The sequence below is a fragment of the Channa argus genome, chromosome 1, assembly GCF_033026475.1.
Source record: "Channa argus isolate prfri chromosome 1, Channa argus male v1.0, whole genome shotgun sequence".
NCBI classification, from domain to species: domain Eukaryota; kingdom Metazoa; phylum Chordata; class Actinopteri; order Anabantiformes; family Channidae; genus Channa; species Channa argus.
Genome location: NC_090197.1, coordinates 23,617,492 through 23,634,687, shown reverse-complemented (window position 1 = coordinate 23,634,687; position 17,196 = coordinate 23,617,492). Strand labels below are relative to the sequence as shown.

General features: G+C 39.7%; 2 protein-coding genes across 3 annotated transcripts; one reads left to right on the top strand and one right to left on the bottom strand.

The window, feature by feature from the left end:
• The first annotated feature begins 232 nt into the window (after window positions 1-232).
• Window positions 233-5,696, top strand: nudc (nudC nuclear distribution protein). The gene is made up of 9 exons (XM_067508427.1): window positions 233-422; window positions 901-978; window positions 1,081-1,290; window positions 1,387-1,455; window positions 1,552-1,665; window positions 2,670-2,864; window positions 3,016-3,099; window positions 3,217-3,335; window positions 5,438-5,696. The coding sequence occupies exons 1-9, from the start codon at window positions 348-350 to the stop codon at window positions 5,487-5,489; spliced, it is 996 nt and encodes a 331-aa protein (XP_067364528.1). The 5' UTR covers window positions 233-347; the 3' UTR covers window positions 5,490-5,696.
• Window positions 5,697-12,807: 7,111 nt separating this feature from the next.
• tbxta (T-box transcription factor Ta) lies at window positions 12,808-16,180 on the bottom strand. Of its 2 annotated transcripts, XM_067481848.1 has the most exons (8): window positions 15,912-16,180; window positions 15,303-15,567; window positions 14,953-15,087; window positions 14,802-14,863; window positions 14,652-14,713; window positions 14,364-14,550; window positions 14,148-14,267; window positions 12,808-13,586 (listed from the first exon to the last, which is right to left on the bottom strand). In XM_067481848.1, exons 1-8 carry the CDS (start codon window positions 16,094-16,096, stop codon window positions 13,328-13,330), a joined length of 1,275 nt encoding a protein of 424 aa, XP_067337949.1. In that variant the 5' UTR covers window positions 16,097-16,180; the 3' UTR covers window positions 12,808-13,327. The 2 variants fall into 2 exon arrangements, with proteins under 2 accessions (XP_067337949.1, XP_067337958.1); XM_067481857.1 differs by lacking the exon at window positions 14,364-14,550 and having other exon boundaries at window positions 14,148-14,271.
• Window positions 16,181-17,196: the final 1,016 nt, after the last annotated feature.

The window sequence follows — 17,196 nt, the reverse complement described above, 5'->3', positions numbered from 1 at the left end:
TAATAATAATGCGATATAAGGGAGGCCAACAGTTGCTGCTGTTAACTCGATGGTTTATCATTATACATTTACAGTAGAGTATGGCTATTAATCATATGATTATATTTCTAGAAAATTCTTGTTCTTAAGTGACGCCTCCGTCCCTCCGGGCCCTATTTTCTCACTTTATTGGTCATCTTAGCTGTCATTGAGAATATGTTGCTGTGATTGGTCGAAAAAAGATGAGGCGGAGTTTGTTTCCAGGAAGTCTATGGTGTGACTACAAGCTTCACATTGTAGCTAGCGCAACTTTTTGCTCGTCGTTTACGCTGCAGTCACTTTCCTGATCAAATTCCTACTTCACCAACATGAGTGATGATGAAGAAAAGTATGACGGAATGTTGCTTGTTATGGCGCAGCAGCACGAAGGAGGGGTACAAGAGGTAATGCATATTCACTCTTGCTAATATGTGCACGTTAAAGCAATTGTGCTAACGTAACGTACTCTAGTTAGCCTGTAAGCTAGTATATACATCTTAACATTCAGAAAACGACAAGCGTATTTTTTAAGTATACAGGTGGTAATCGATTTTGTTGTCATTACAAAGAGCTCACTCCCTTGTAAACCACAACTTTACTTTTAAAATGAGTAAAGTCCCCTGGTGAATTCGGCATAACGTTACACGTGATTCGTAAAGCAGCACGACAATTCAATAAATTAACATTTTACTTCGCATTAAACTCTTTTTATAAAGAGTCGATGTTCCTGGAAAACAATATATCGTTGTACAATTAAAAAAAAATATGAGGAATTAGCAACAAAGTTTTAAAAAAAGATGTTTATGTGCACATGTAAACATTCTTGTGTGATTATGCCGCTAGTGTTCAAGTAAAATGTTAAGATTGTTTTTCTCTCAACAGTTAGTAAACACATTTTTCAGCTTCCTCCGCCGCAAAACAGATTTTTTCACTGGTGGTGATACAGGTGCTGCAGAGAAGGTGAGTATCTGCCTCTGCAGCTTCAGAGACTATGTAGTCAAAAGCATGTACTGCGTTACACTATTGACACCTTCTCTTATCCCTCGTTTTCTAACCTTTCAGTTAGTGAAGGATGCTTTCGCCCACCACAGCAATCTAGCGCTTAAGGCCCACAAAGCCAATCAAATGAAACAGGAGAAGGAAAAGAAAGAAAAAGCTGAAAGAGCTGCCAAGTTAGCGCAAGAGGAGACGAAAAAGAAAAATGATGATGGTCCCAGAATTCAGGAACTTACTGATGAAGAAGCAGAAAAACTTCAGTCTGAACTTGACAAGGTGAAATATGGGCCCTTTAATGCTCTGTCAAATGTAAATAAAATTACTGCCGTAGTTCTGTTTTTGTATTTACGTTTTGTGTAATGTGTACTTTAGAAAAAGAAATTAGAGGATCCTACAGCAAGTGAACAAAAATCACCGGAAAAAGCAGAAAAAGAGAACGGGGTGAGTCAGCAGTTGGACAGTTCTGCATTAAAATGCTTTAATAACTTGTGGATGAGCAGTAACGTATAGTTCTGCATTATTTTTCCATTCTTCTAGTCTGAATCAGAAGGAGAGGAAGATGAGAAAGATAAAGATAAACTGAAGCCTAATGCAGGAAATGGAGCTGACCTGCCCAACTACAAGTGGACACAGACCCTGTCAGAAGTTGATGTGAGTTACCGATATTGAAATTATTTGACAGTGGGGGACTATGCCACTGTGCTGGTGTCTCTGACTACGGACACTGTTTCACTACAAGTACCTTACATGGAATAGATGATACATTTGGATACATTTTGGAGCACCCCTCTGCGTCCATTTGCATATAAATGGCCTAAATTTTGCATTTTTTAGATATGTTATTGTTTGTTGTTTTAACGGGCATCAAAAAGCCGTTAAAATGAATTTGCATTTTGGCATTATTGTGGAATTCATGTTGACAGCCCTAGTATGAACACACAATTGTTAACAAATAACTACTATGTTGGCAGTCATTACAAATCTGCTAGGGTGTTTGTGAAGAACTTAAAATAAGGATCTTACAATGTACTGATGTTTAAAATTAATGATGATAGTATGTTTTATCCCCAAAGCATCTGTCAAATGAGCTGCAGACATAAAGTATTGCTTGTTGAAGACACACAAAAATTAAACCGCCTTTATACATTATATTATTAATGTTCCTGCAAAAAAACAACAACTTCTGAAACTTTTTTCTGTTGACAATGAAACCACAACAGCTGGAACCCAGCACAACCATCTGTTATGGACATTTTGCATTGTTCAACATATTTACATAAGTGGTCGACTGATTAGATGGGTTTTTCAATGGCCAGTGCCAATTTGTAGAGAGCAGGGAGGCCCATCAATCAGTTGACTGCAAATTTACATTCAATATTAACTCATTAGATTACGTTATAAGTTAGAAAGAGTAAAGCATCAACCTTTCATGATTACCTTGTTGATGAGCATCCTTGTGCATGAATAAACTCAGAAAACCAGAGTCCGAATTGTAGGAATTATTCTATTCTTTGTCACCTTAGATCTGATTTTTACAGAATAAAGCAGAAGGAAAATCAAGTGATTCCACTGTCTTCACCTGCTTGAAATGGTTTCTACAAGAATGAATAAACAAGAATCTACTAGGTAATATTCAACTTTATACTCTCCCCTAGTTGGCAGTGCCCTTTGATGTGAAGTTCCGCATCAAAGGTAGAGATGTAGTGGTAGACATCCAGCGACGTTCCATCAAGGTTGGCCTGAAGGGACACCCTCCTGTTATTGAAGGCCAGTTGTACAATGAGGTGAAGGTAGAAGAAAGTTCCTGGCTCATTGATGATGGCAAGGTGGTGACAGTTCACCTAGAAAAGGTAAAAAAAAAAAAAAAAAAAGGTGTGAATCTTTAAAGCCATGTTACAGCCACAGATTTTCTGAGGTTTCACTTTGGCAGTAGTAAAGTGAATCAGAACAGAATGGAGTGGCTGATTATCAATAATGTAATTTTTTCCCCTTTAATTTTAGATTAATAAGATGGAGTGGTGGAGCAAGATTGTTACTACAGATCCTGAAATCAGCACCAAGAAAATCTGTCCAGAAAACTCAAAGGTAAAGGAAGAAAAGTGGTTTTGCACTACATGTGGTCTTAACATAAAGGTTACATTGTTGACAAGTATTCTTTCATCTTGCTGCACTCTTCCTCACAACACGTTTACTTCTGAGCAGCTATCAGACCTGGACGGAGAGACCCGTGGCATGGTGGAGAAGATGATGTATGACCAGAGGCAGAAATCAATGGGCCTGCCTACATCTGAAGAGCAGAAGAAACAAGACATTTTAAAAAAGTAAGTCTTCAATGCTAATTAATCACCTATCATTCCCAAATAATTAAGGTGCTTTTTAGGACTGTCAAACTGGTCCTAAAATGAAATCCATCTACAATGAGATCCAACTATTCGAATATACATTTTTGCACATTGCTGCCCTAAAATTAAGACACAAGAAGCGCATAAAGTTCTGTAGAACCAATAATTTTTTTTCACTATGAGATTAATTAATACAGGCACTGATAAAGGTTACAATGGCTTTTAAACTTATTTTATTGTGTATTGACGTAATCCTTTACTAAACGTGCCAGGGGGAGAAAAGAGACCATTCTGAAATAAATCAACGGCTTTTGGCTTGTGCCTTCAGAAGTGCCGGATTTGGCATGTTGTAGTTGTTGTTACTGTAGGTTTTTTGTTTGTTTGTTTTATATGCCAGATACCCTTCCTGCCGCAACCCTCCCACTTTTTTTGCCCAGACTGGGGATCGCCACCAAGGTTAGGTGGGATTGGAACCCGCAGCCTTCTGTATCCCAACCCAATGGTCTACTACTGAGCCACCAGGCCCCCTTATAACATGTTTTTTCACTTTTAAACACATCCACGATCTTGCTCTAACCCTAACGTCAGCTGTATTCTTGCTTAAGGCTACCCAGAAATAGGGCTCCGGGGCCGGACTCGGGAAGTGAATCTGGGGCGTTGGCTTGACAGCTCTGTGCATTGTACGCCAGCCACCCTCCCCAACACAAACCATTACAAAATAAACATCTTAATTAATAATCAGCCAGTTGGGTTGTGAATTCTATCATCACAACATTTTTGTTATTTGCTTGTTTCAGTTAATGCAAAGGACAATTTTGTTCCTTATGCAATGCGTTTAGTGCTGTGCAGTGCAGCAGACAACTGCATTAGTGCTGGCTTTTTTTTTTTCTTCTTTTTTGCCTTAATTGGTTCATTTGGCATACAGATGGCCTCCTCCAACATCTGCTCTATTTCTTGCATTGCAGTAATTTCATTAAAAGTAACTGTTAGCTCAACTCAACACAATCTGCCCAGTTACAGTCAATATTGATTTTAAAACCGCAAAGAAATTTAATAGAAAGAAACCCCAACTACTGGTTTGGTGGTGTGTTTGCAGTGCGACACAAACACACAAGTACACAAACAGCCCAAAATTGTTGTAATTATTTTCAAATATTAGAGACTTAATCTGAGTGTTACTGTCATAGAAACTTAAACATTACATTTAATGCTTTAAATTCAGATGTGCTGTATATCGATAATCCTGTTCTGGCCTTGTGCGCCAAGTTTATCCAATCAGCTGGGCATGCAAAACTACTGTTTGTTTTTTTGTTTTGTTTTTTAAGCAGGATTATTTTTATTATAGGAAAAGCTTAGGATCTACCATTCATATAAATTAATTTCCAAAATTACACACTTAAGAAACAAGTTGAAAGTCTACAGTAAGTTGTTCTTGCTTACTGTGAATAGTTTCATACATATATTGGCCGAGCAATGTTTTTAGGCTACTGTTTTTCTTATGAGCTCTGCTTTAAAGTTCTGCCGAGCTGTGAAGTTCACTTCTCATTCTCAGGCCTCCATTGGGCTTAATTTTAATGTCTGCAAGGTGGTTGTGACAGTAGAAATGTCGACATTTAATCCTTCACAGTTGAGTTTTCACCTTGATTTCTGGTCAAAGATTTGGAAGAGCAATGTCTGCACCTCCTCTTTAAGCTGCCAGTAATAATCCCAGTTAATACACAACTACTCTGGTAACAGCTGTGGAGATAATGGATCTGAGTTTCATACAAAGCATATAACATCTTTGTTGCGTGACACTGTCTCGTTCCACTGTCTCGTTCCACTGTCTCGTTCCACTGTCCCATAAGTTGGATTGTGCTTCTTTCGTCATTGACCAGATGGAGGTGCTATAGTTAAAATAAAAAAATCCTTATTGGTACTCAGCGGGGAAACAAGCCCATGTCTGACGTGGTATGACAACAATGCACCAGCTGACCAAGCACCATGTCATGTTAAAGTTTAATTAACTGTGCTTTGTGTACTAAAATGCCCATGTAATTATAATTTCAAAGAAAATACATTTTGTTTTCTTTTATCTGCAGGTTCATGGCTCAGCACCCAGAGATGGATTTCTCCAAAGCCAAATTCAGCTAAGAAGCGTTGTTGTCAGCTTTACTTGTAGAATCTAATCTTAATTTCTATTCCTCAAACTTGACATTGGTTTTGTTGGCTAACATGATGTTCTCTTTTCTTTTTGTATGAGAATAGAACTGATGACTGTAATCCTTGCATTCTCCTAAATATTGTCTGAATATTTAAAGATGTGTCTGGATTTTTTTAAATAAATTGATTTAAAACCTAGTAGGAAATCTTAAGTGCATAATGATACTGTGTGTGAGTGTGTGTGTGTGAGAAGTTTTATATCCAGACTTAACCCTAGGACACCGTGCTAACATAGCATGTATCAGTCATAACCAGCTTACTAGTGTTTTTCAAAGCCTTTATTTATACAGTTTATTTATTACAGCATGTTATTAGAAAATCTTAACTGCCAATAAAGTTTTTCGATATATTGGCAGTTAACTTTAGTCCCTGTTGTGCCAAGGAAATGCTCAGCAACATGCACAGTTAGAAGCATTTGAAATGTTCAGCCACAAGGGAGCAGTATTTACTTTAAAGTGTAAAGAGATTGTGAGCTGTGGGAATGTTGAGTGTATCTTGCGTAATAAATCTGCAGCAAGTGCCACCACCCATCCTTTCAATCCTGTTAAAGGTGCAAGAGAAGAAAATGACAAAGTTAAAGGGTAACGTCATGATCAGCCTATGAAGTTAGTTTGAGTATGTATGTCAGTGTTACTGTAGGCCTGTTCCTGTTTGACTTACACAGACCGTAAATAACAGGTAGCATTTTGTTAAATGTGTAATGTCCTCTATTCTGAGTTATACATATTATACATACTACAACAATTGACTTGTACATTCCCTCCAGGAGGGAGATGTGTGTTTACCACTGTCTGTGTCCTGCAACCCTCTGCTCTACACTAAGTCAACTTCATAACCTGGGCCCTGTTCTAAGAAGGTGGCTCAAGCAATTCAGCCTAACATACAGATGTCCAGAAAAAATCAACCTGTAAATTCTAACCAGGTTTCAGGGAAATCAGTTTTAGGATTGATTATTTAATTCTGGATGTAATTATGTTGTGATTGTGCCTTATTTAAAAAGGCACAAAGAATAGAGAGTTGAAATCATCATCAGCATTCATGCCATTGGTATTCGTGATGTGATTACATTTCAGAAACCATCTCAGCATGCACTGGGGTAATAGTCACGTGTATAACACTGTACATTGTGTTTAATCTGAGTGAAAATAAGTCTCAATGGCAGAATCTACCAATGAAAATTGCTACATAGAAAAGTGGTTACAAAATCTAACAATGTTAAATGACTTCTTATGGGGACAAGAATAACAAATGTGTCGTAGAAAGTATTAAATACTTTCTACACTGGTATATATGCAGTAGTCCTACCCAACACCCATAAACAGTTCGATGTGTAAAATGTGTGGAGTTTCCTTTATGTTTAATTTTAAGGTTTGCAGTGGTGCATCGGTCACTGACAGGCTTTCAAGGGAAAAGAATTTAAACTTCACTGTTACCATTATTTACACTTTATAACGCTCTTAACAGATTGGGACTGTGTTAATGCAGTGACAGACGCATCATCTGAGCTGTGAGGATAATCCGCAAACCCCTACCAGTGAGTCAAAGGCACTGTTTCACATTCAGACCACATTGGATATCATGCACCTCTGCTAAATGTTGCTTCAGAGAGGTCCAGTTTGCTTACAAGTCTTTTCTGCATGTGTGACTGTCCACAACTAAACTGGACTGGCCTGTCAGGCTGGTGAGAGGCTGTCACCATCGCTGTGGTGACCGGACGAAACATACATTAGCTTATGCTGGCCAGCAAGTCCCCCTAGTGTGTGAAATTGCTCATGTAGTTCAAAAACACTCTTCAGACATCTGTCTCATCAAGACAATGGTGTTTTGCAAAGACAAAGTTTCTGAGCTTAATGTATGTTACCACATGTTCTTTGTGTCTTGGATGTTGACTAGTAGCTCAGTATGCTTTACTCCACATTGGGGAAAGAGTGGTCTGGACTTGTTAATCACTTTAACTAGTTTTTAAATAGTCTTATGAACATGAGACTAAAATGCTCCGTAGCCCTGAGGACAACCATTGCTAGGGGAAATTCTCTGTGGGTTCATCATGATGTGAATGTTGTGTGACACAGACATGTGAAATAGTATAATGTTGTAGTATAATGTGGATTTACTTACTACAAGTACTGCTGTTTTTGTGCTGGTATCTTTGTTGGATATGGTGTAAATGGTAAATGGTCTGCACTTATATAGTGCTTTTCTACCTATTGGCACTCAAAGCGCTTTACTCTGCTTCTTATTCACCCATTTACACTCACAATCACACATACACCGATGGGGGAGCTGCTATGAAGCTGGCCAACATTTACCAGGAGCAACTAAGTTGGTGTTCATTGTCTTGCTCAAGGACACTTTGACATGTGACTGGAGGAAGTGGGGATTGAACCAACTGTGAGATTGGTGGACAACCAATCTAGGTGTCAGATGCTCTCTGTGATCTATATGACAGCCAACCAATGGAGTCCCAACCTTCTGAATTTTAGAATGAAACAAAATTTCCTCTCCCTTAAAATGCCCTCTTGAAAACATTTTCATGTAAATGTGTGTAACAAAGTATTGCGAAAGTATTAGTGACACTAATAATAGTATACAAGGCTATTTCACCCACTGTATAATTGAGAGCAGCTTTTCTCCGCTCTCTACAAGTTCAGTCATTATTTGAGGGTTATGGAATTAAGTGCAGATGGCACTGCATTAACATGCAACAATTAGCTGCAGAGTTTTTGACACTTTTTAACATTATGAATCCATAAGCACTTTTTACTCTTTAAAGCAGTAACACCCTAAAATGTGGAAAAGAAATGTAATTTTCAACACTGGTATGTTCAAGTGTTCTGCTATCAGACCCAGTGGGAGTTTGGGTTCAGGCAATAGATCAACGGCAAGTAAAGCAAGCTTGTCCCTTCAGGGGTCGCCAGAGCGGAACATGTCCGCACATGAGGTTTTTACACTGGATCCCCTTCCTGCCGCAACCAAGGTAATAGGCACCAAGGTAATAGGCACCAAGGTGGCCCCTTGATAGCTGGCCGAGGCCACACTTGGTGTGGTGGGATTTGATCCCATGGCCCGCTGCCTCCTAACTCAATGCTCTACCCATTGATCCACCAGGCCCCCTCAGTTTGATTACAGGCAATAATGTATTATTTATTTATTTTATGCATCAAGTTTTGAGCTGTGGTTGGATTTGATTTGGGTTATTTCCATTTTTTATTAGGAAATTCTTTTCTTGCTCTTTCTTCGTGGATATGGACTGGGGTTTGAGGCCTGTGCATGATTCCAGTGTGTGCACATACTAAATGAAAAAAATCTAGTATGGCCCTTTAGTCTTTTAAGCTTTTTAGTGTGAGTTTGGTTTGGAAAATATCTTTTCCAATGTCTGTTCCCTAGTGTTTGGTAGAATGATCAGCCATTCAGGACTACAATTAGACCCCATGAAAAACCTATACTGCTAATGAAACCTTTGAGTAAATCTTACTACCTTGTATCACCAATTAAAAGGAAAAGCTGTTGAATTCTGAACTTGTTCCACATATTGAAAATCATTGTAGAGGCTCAACATTCAGATTTTCCTTTATTTACTTCAACAAGGCAGGTGAAGCTAGAGGCCTGATGGGATTGTGGTTGGGTGGGGCGGCTGTATGACTGTGCAGGGTTTGAGGGCACGGAGAAGGCAGAGTCTGCTCAGCTGAGAGCAATGTCTCACCAAGGTACCAGAATTTCTTCATTAACGAAGACACACAGACATCAGAGGGACAGAGGCTGGAGTTCTGGGCTGGACAAGGGGGCAGTCTCCAAACACACCTCCCCGCCACTGCACTGACTCGCTGTTCCAGACTTGACGACTTGTTTTTTGGCAGCGACCCCTCGTAAATCATCCACGGAGCCTTGCACAATATGACTCACCATGATAATAATGGCCCTTCTCTCTTCTTTCATAAGGATGGTGGCTCATTCCTGGAAGTGGAGGAGAGATATGTGAGGGGACACCCGAACAAAGTATGGACAAAGACATTGGCATCTCCTTCATCTGTCCAATATTACATTATCATGGTGCATTACTGGTCAAGCACAAGTCTGACTTCAGTCTATGGCTAAATATTGTTTCTTTCTGTCAGCGATTGTTAAACTCCAGCTTTATGTCATTAGTAAAGTCTACAAACAGTCAAAGCTAATAACTACAGTCACAGTTAGGCAACACTGACCCAACCCAACATCTGCATCTGTTGTTTAGAGTGCTCTGTCCTCCACACCTGGGTGCTGGGCACACTCTGTAAAGCGTATTTGGAACACACACACACTTCCAGGGGCGGAGAAGAGGCCAGTGTGTAAAGTCAAACTCCAATTGTCAATTAGTGAAGGCCAACACAGGCGTACAGAGCAGATCAGCTGTACTGCAGGACAAAGGCTTCGGTCGTCTCCTGGTCCTCACATCAACACAAACAAACCATAACTGAATGGGCAGAGGTGGCTCAGTGCCCAGCAGGACTGCTCCAGACTGAGCAAAGTCCATACGCAAACATCCTCCATCAAGTCTGAACAACTGCTCATAAACAAGCAGCTTCGCACACACAGCTCAGTGAGTTTTATTTGTAGTTTTTTGCTGTTTATTAAGCAAACTCTCGATTACACTTATGGCTGTATATGTCACAGACTGTACAGCATGTGTTAGCCAGCAGAAATGTATAGTTATATAGTATTATAGTTAATACAAAAGGTGCTTTATTGAGGTATCATTTCACAACCACATTTCTGGAATGAAAGAGGTATTGACTGAAAGAAGATTTCATCTCAGGTGACATGTGTAACAATATGGAGTATTATCCTCCAACGCCACACATTTTTTGTTAATGCCACATGTGATTTCACAGCTAGCTATAACTTACTCTAATCAACACCATTTCCACAGTTTTAAAACAGCTGAAAATCATTATTTGCACTAAACTATGGGCTTTTCAGGTTGTCAGAATCACAGTTTTAAATGAATGTTAGTGTTTTAATGTCCTAATTGCTTTTGATAAAAATCATCAAATGCTGCCGTGAAGACCTCATTCCTACACAGTAAACCATGAGTGAAAAAACAAATTCAATTTAAAATAGTTTACTACACATATAAATAATGTAACTGTCTGAACAAGAGCCATCAGTTCAGTGATACAGGACATTTTCGTTGTGTTCTGTACTTTTACTTTACTAGTACAATTTTGAATGTTCTGTAGGTTTCTGGTATTGCATTAATATTCCTTTATGAGTGTTTCACAGTGTGGTATTTCTGTCTTTATTTGCAGTATACTACACTGGGAAAAACAGTAAAGTAGAGTCTTTGGGGGAAATGTCAGCATCTCATCAAGGGCCCTTTACTCTGCTGCAAGCGGCCCTGCCAGCAGCAGGTCACATCGTTGCTTCATTACTGTTTGCCCGTGGCCCTGTGACCCTCTAGCCTTCATTTGCACCTTGGTGAGGACCACTCCATCACTGTTCAGAGGCCAGACCTCTGAGGGCCTGACACGCACATCATACCACTGACATCATGGGTGCACGGCCAAGCCACTGGCCTCAGTTATGAGCTGGTGGAAAAGTAGAACGCATTTAAGTTTTACCAATTTTTGATATTGCATGTACTGATTTTCTTGTTTTCATCATTGTTGTTTTTTTGTTTAGTTTTTTTGTAATAACAGATAAATGTATCCATGACCAGTGGTGGAAAGTACAAAGGTGAAAAGTTATAAGAACTTGACCATATTCCCCACTTTAGATCCAACTTACTTTGCAGATTGTTTATACAAAATATTATCACACTGACTGAATAATGAGTACGGATGGCAGAAAAGTAGTAGTGACTATAATAGTGTAATAGCATAATAGTCTGCAGCCCCCATCAGTTATTTTTAATTTTTTTTTTTTTATTGCTAGCAGCCAAAGAGCAAATTTATGAGTAGAAGAAATTAAAGCCATGTTGACTGTCAGGAACAATGTGAACTGAATTATTAGTGGTGTATGTTTGTGCTTAAAGTACATTTTAGAGCTTTATTTTAGCCACAGTCAACAATATATGAGTATATATATGAGTTAATCTCTCCATTACAGAGTTTTAACGTTGCCCCAGGCTTTCTACCATAGGTTTTCCACTATAAAGTTTTCTACTTTAAACAAAACTCAATTCATTTATAATAATTTTGGTCAATTTAATTTAACCCCAGGTGTTAGAATATTGGTCCATATTCAGTACCTGTGTCCTCACATGCTGATCATGATGTGTTAGCTGTATGTCGCACCATAACGCAGATTGTAACAAACGGGTGCCAGTGATGGAAAAGTATCTCAATAAATTTCCTAAACTGGACGCTTCTCCATCACCTTGTCATTTCAATTACTCATCAATGTAGCCAAAGTCACTTAGTGACACTGTTATTTACAGATAGCTCATATCACTGGGGTAAAAATTGGATTTATGAAAACTCTTGGTAGCTCTGTAAAATTAAGTACTTTCTGGTTATTTGTTAAATCTTCAAACTGAGACAATGAAGCTTAGCTCTGCAGCTAACATGGGAAAACTGATCCTGAGGATTTTTATATAGTAGGAAGACTAACCTCCATCATGGTGAGTAGCACTGAGAAGAACCAACCATGAGTTAATTAAGACACACAGAAACTTTCCACCTATAGTTGGAAAAGCTGCAGTAAAAGAACAATCTTTGGGCAGCTTTGCACACAATTCTAGTTTGGTTTAGTTAAGTGAACTTGATGTTCACTCAACTAAGCTTTAAATTAAAAGACTTTAAGTCAGAACAACTACCAGGAAAAACTAGACATTTGAAGTTGATTTTGCTAGAAAATAAAATTGGGCCAAATGATCCGCTGTGGCAACCCTGAACTCATGGGAAAAGCCGAAAGGACAAAAAAGAATTAACTAAATAAAACTGCCGATTCTACATCATTCATCAATATTCATTTGGTCTTAATGTTTTTCTTCCGGCCTTCCTTGTCCTTTGACCTTACAAATTATTTATTCTCTTGTTACAATTAGAATTAGGTTAAATTAGATTTATTTATTTATTTATTTATTGTCTGTTTCACAAAATAAAAACCATACACTTATCTGTAGCTGGCAAGCAGCACTGACACACTGATAATGACAAAAGAATCATGATTCGAGAATACAAGTTTCTTTTAATTTATTATTAAATGACATAAATAAAAGCAAGTTCAAATACAAATAGATATTTTATGTACATGAATTTCAGCAGGAAGAAGAAGAAGGCACTTGTGTCTCTCATTATGATCACCGAACCTTTGTTTTGTAATCAGGAAAAGGCACATTTACATGGGAAACACTGGACATTAATTTATTCTATTTACACACATATACACTTTTATGTTAGCAGGAACCTTTTTTAATCTCTTAGATATTTAAGAATAATAACAAAAAATGTAGTGATTTTTCAGTTGGGTTTTCTTGTATGGAGCCATGGGGACTGAAATAAAATAAGATAAATGAGTATAAGGGCAACATTGTCTAACATGGATGGAAATGATTGTCAAGCTTAATTTTGTCCAGTATGACTACAGCCTTCTTTTTTTCTTAAATTAGAGGCTGTCATTCCATGTTTCTTTTTTTTTTCACAAGCAGGTGCCAGACGGCATCCTCGCAGGACTTGTGACATTTACGTATCTACTCCAGGACTGTTTTTATGTCTTTAGTCCTGCTCCTACAGCCTCCAGCCTTTAGCGAAGGCATCCAGGCAGCATCAGTTGCGAGTCTCAGCAGCTGCTCAGTAGCTCTGAGCTACAGGCGCCCAGGATGCGGTCAGCCTGGCGATGGAGCTCTCAAACTGGGCTTCCCCGACCCCAACCTCGCTCAGGCTTGGGTCGTACATGGAGGAAGGTGTGGAGACGGGCAGCGAGGATGTCAGGCCCGTGTAGGAGGATCCCCTCAGAAACTGGGAGGTCAAACCACCGGGTATGGAGCCTGAGGTGGAGCCTGAAGGAGTGAGGGTGGTGCCAGCTACTGACCAGAGGCTGGGGTACTGACTGAGGATGAGAAGAACCAGAAAGATAATTAAATCAGATCTGACACCCAAACTAAGAAAAATAAACACTTGTTTTCACCCAAAGATCAAGACAGGAAATACATATAAATCTTAAAGGGCAACTTCACCACTTTTCAACTTGATTTCTATGGCTTTAGTTTAGGGTGTAAATTTACATTTATGCTTTTAAACTTTCCTCTGACTTCCCTATATTAAAATATTTCTCTGATTCTAGCTGAATCTTGAAGTTTTTTCATCATAAGGAGTTCAGATGATCTTATCTGGGGGAGCTCTGGAAATGCAGCTTAAACATGATTCAAAAGTCCATAGTGTGAGCAACAAGACAACATAATCTGAACTGAAGTTTTATCCAAGTGATGTCATCTGGAGGCATTTTGTCTTTTAGAATCATAGAAATATTTTCATGCAGGGAAGTCAAAGGGGAGTTTAATGGTATTTATTTACATCTACTACTCAAACTAGACCCAAAAGAAGCAAGTTCAATATCTTTGAAAGCGTCCTTTAATCAGTGGTATCAGTGGGTAAACTGTGTAAGGCTCACCTGGAATTAGATGTGGAGTTGGTAGTGTGGGACAGATTACCCATGGCTGTGGAGTTGGGGATCTGAAGAGCAGACCAGCTGTCATGAGTGGGCAGATTTCCTGAAGAGTTGTCCATGTAGCTGTCTGTAGAGAAGAGTATAAAACCAAACATTGATGCCAATCCTTCTCTTCACAGTGCTTTCAACATAAATGGAACACTACACAAACAAGATAACAATGGGCTCTTACTTGTGCTGGAGGTGCGGTGGGGGTAGTGGCTGGGGTAAGGGGCTGCCCTGTGGTTCCTCAGGCTGGAGTAGCGCTCACAGTAGGTGCCAGAGGAGTGGCCGGCTGTGCCACTGAACTGAGGGGGGCTGCTGCTGGGGCAGATCGGAGTCTGGCCTGGGAGGAACCAACCTCCGACTGCAGGAAGTAAACAGACACTATTCACAATTCTGAACATTTCCAGTAGAAAGACCTCTATTGGGAACAATTTGGAGCATGCAAAAAGAAAAGGAACTCACGTTGAGAGTAGCCAGACTGTTGAGTGTCTGCATTGTGGTCCGTGACTTCCTTATGGTCGCTCCTGCAATCAAAAGCAGAAATATTAGATTAAATACTGTCAGTCAACAAATTTGGTCATTTAAGCATAAATATGAGGGTTGAGTATTTACCTTTCTTTAGCATCCAGAAAGGCTTTAGCAAATGGGTTGTGCTTTATCTTCAGAGCAGTGATCTGTGAGGAGGATGATACAGCTGTTAGTATTTCAGTCAAAATTGAAAACACAGATGACGCACACCCCAGATCAGTGCACAACTACTGACCTCTTCATTCTGGTAAGCAGTGACAGCAATGAACTGTGTTTCGGGAAAAGACTGGCTGCTGATCATCTTCTGGATGCCTCCAACCTTGACAATGTGTATCCTGGGCTCGTATTTGTGCAGCGAATTCAGCATTATCTAAAAGACCATACAATTGGGTGTTATTCAACAGCCTGAATGCCATTCAATTTAGCCCATTTAGTATTCTCCTCTGATTAAGTAAAAATATTGCAGTGAAGTGACTTAAATCCAGTATTATCTTGAGTCAAACAATCCAGTGATTTTGTGATTATCCTAAAATGTAAAATTGACATTCCAGTGATTTATTTTAGTGTAAAAGAAAATATCTTCACCTGTCCTCCCCCGTTGAGTTTATTGGAGAGTTTTACTTTGCTGAAGGAGACGGGTGCTTTCATCCAGTGCGCTCCGAAGTTGGGGGAGTCCGGGTGGATGTAGACGCAGCTAGGGCTCTGGGGCTCAGGTTTACCACCGGGGACCCACTCCCCGTTCACGTACTTCCACCTGTTGTTGTCCGCGGCCACGAAATCCAACAGCACTGAGTACATGGCGTTCGGGTCCAGTCCGGTCACGCTGGCCCTGAGCACCGGAAACATCCTCCTGGGGAGAAAAAGAATGAACTTTTTACAAGGATGCTTTAGGCGTCTGAAGGAGCTGCGCTGATCCTATGATTTTACGCACTTCGTTCTGTGCGTACAAAATGTTTCTGTGCATTGTTTTTAAAAACCTCCTAGGGCCTCACGACCAGCATTTTGACAGAGCAAAAGACAGAGAGAAAGAAAACGTCAAATGAACACTGGATTTTACCCTTGAAAATTAAAGACAGTTTTACAAACCTACACACACTCCTATACCCTAAAATCCAGTGTGCAAAAGGCGCGTAAAATGCCTGTGCCCTCAAGCCGCCACTGCGACCTCCCCTTGGGTTGCTCTTTTGAACCTACCTCCCAGTCTTGGTGACAATCATCTCGTTAGTTAGTTCTTTGAACTTGTTCCACAGTTCTGCATCCTCCAGGGTCAGTTTAATATCCCTCTCGGACGCGTCGCCTTTCTCGCTGCCCTTCTGGAACTCGCTCTCCACGGCACTGAGGAGATGCTCCAGGCGCTGGTCGGGGTTTGAAGAAGTCATATTTCCAAGTGAAGTTTAATAACTAAATCCAACAACTGTAGTGCAGGGCTCACTAACTCTGAAAGAGCTGCTGACAGAGCAGAGAGATCACGTCCGGGTGATACTGGATTCTTAAGCCGGAGGCCTCATCATATAAGGGCCCCCCGGGACCTCATGGGACTACGGGGCGTGGTTTGTGCGCGTACACCTAGTCTGTCTGACCGCGTTCAACGTCTCCAAACGCCGCCCATACACCGCATTGAGTTTCTCACAAAAAAAACAGATATTTTTGTTTACTGATTTCGAAAAAAATTAACCTCATTTCCTCAGCCAAACTCCACTTAAAAAAATCATATTTTTACAGCTTTTACAGACGATTAAATAATGACTTTCCTGTTACAAATGTTTCTAGTGGTAAGTTTTAGTTTAATGCCTTTAGTTTAATACTTTCAAATGTGTGAACAGCCTGTAGCATTTGATGCCCTACACATTCTAAGCTGTGTGTTCAAACAAAAGAAGGGAAGTGAGGGAAGGGAGCACTGCCTTTGAACTCAGCTGTACATTTGCAAATAGTGCTAATCTTTTGTTGCCTCAAATCAACATGGGAGTGGGCTTGTGCTTACTGGGTATGGGCCATTAGAGCTGACTCTGTCTTCCTGGTGTGCCAAAGAGTGGACAGCCCACAGGTGATGCCTGGTTTTGCATAATGGGCCTGAATCTGATATTAAATATTTAGAGTTTGAGGGCTGCGCAAGGGACAACTCTACTAATTCATTTGACCAAATACATATTCTCTCTGGATGTTATCACTACGCAGCAAATCTGCTTCACTTCATTGTTTCAGGCCGTAAAGTAGAACTTACTCAAAGAAACTGTAAATGTTTATGGTAAAAGAAGGTGAGTTCTGACACTGCAGGAGAAAATCAATGTATGGGTGGATGCCTTTGTGGTGGTAAATGGATTGAAATTTTACACTCAAGTTTGTGGTGACGCAGAATTAAAGACGAGAAATAAATGAAAGAAATTAAGTAAAGAACCTTAAATTTTTATTTAAGTATTTCAAATAGTTCACCGCCTATACTGGTGCACTATTTAAAAATAGGATATTTAAAATACTTTTA

Excerpts from the sequence above, each read along its gene's own strand:
- tbxta (XM_067481848.1), bottom strand. The coding sequence starts at position 16,096 with ATGACTTCTTCAAACCCCGACCAGCGCCTGGAGCATCTCCTCAGTGCC. Across the intron at positions 15,088-15,302 it reads AACTCAACGGGGGAGGACAG|ATAATGCTGAATTCGCTGCA; the intron begins GTGAAGATATTT and ends ATGGTCTTTTAG. Across the intron at positions 14,268-14,363 it reads AGCACAAGTAAGAGCCCATT|CTACATGGACAACTCTTCAG; the intron begins GTTATCTTGTTT and ends CTCTACAGACAG.
- nudc (XM_067508427.1), top strand. The coding sequence starts at position 348 with ATGAGTGATGATGAAGAAAAGTATGACGGAATGTTGCTTGTTATGGCG. Across the intron at positions 3,100-3,216 it reads TCTGTCCAGAAAACTCAAAG|CTATCAGACCTGGACGGAGA; the intron begins GTAAAGGAAGAA and ends ACTTCTGAGCAG. Across the intron at positions 3,336-5,437 it reads AAACAAGACATTTTAAAAAA|GTTCATGGCTCAGCACCCAG; the intron begins GTAAGTCTTCAA and ends TTTTATCTGCAG.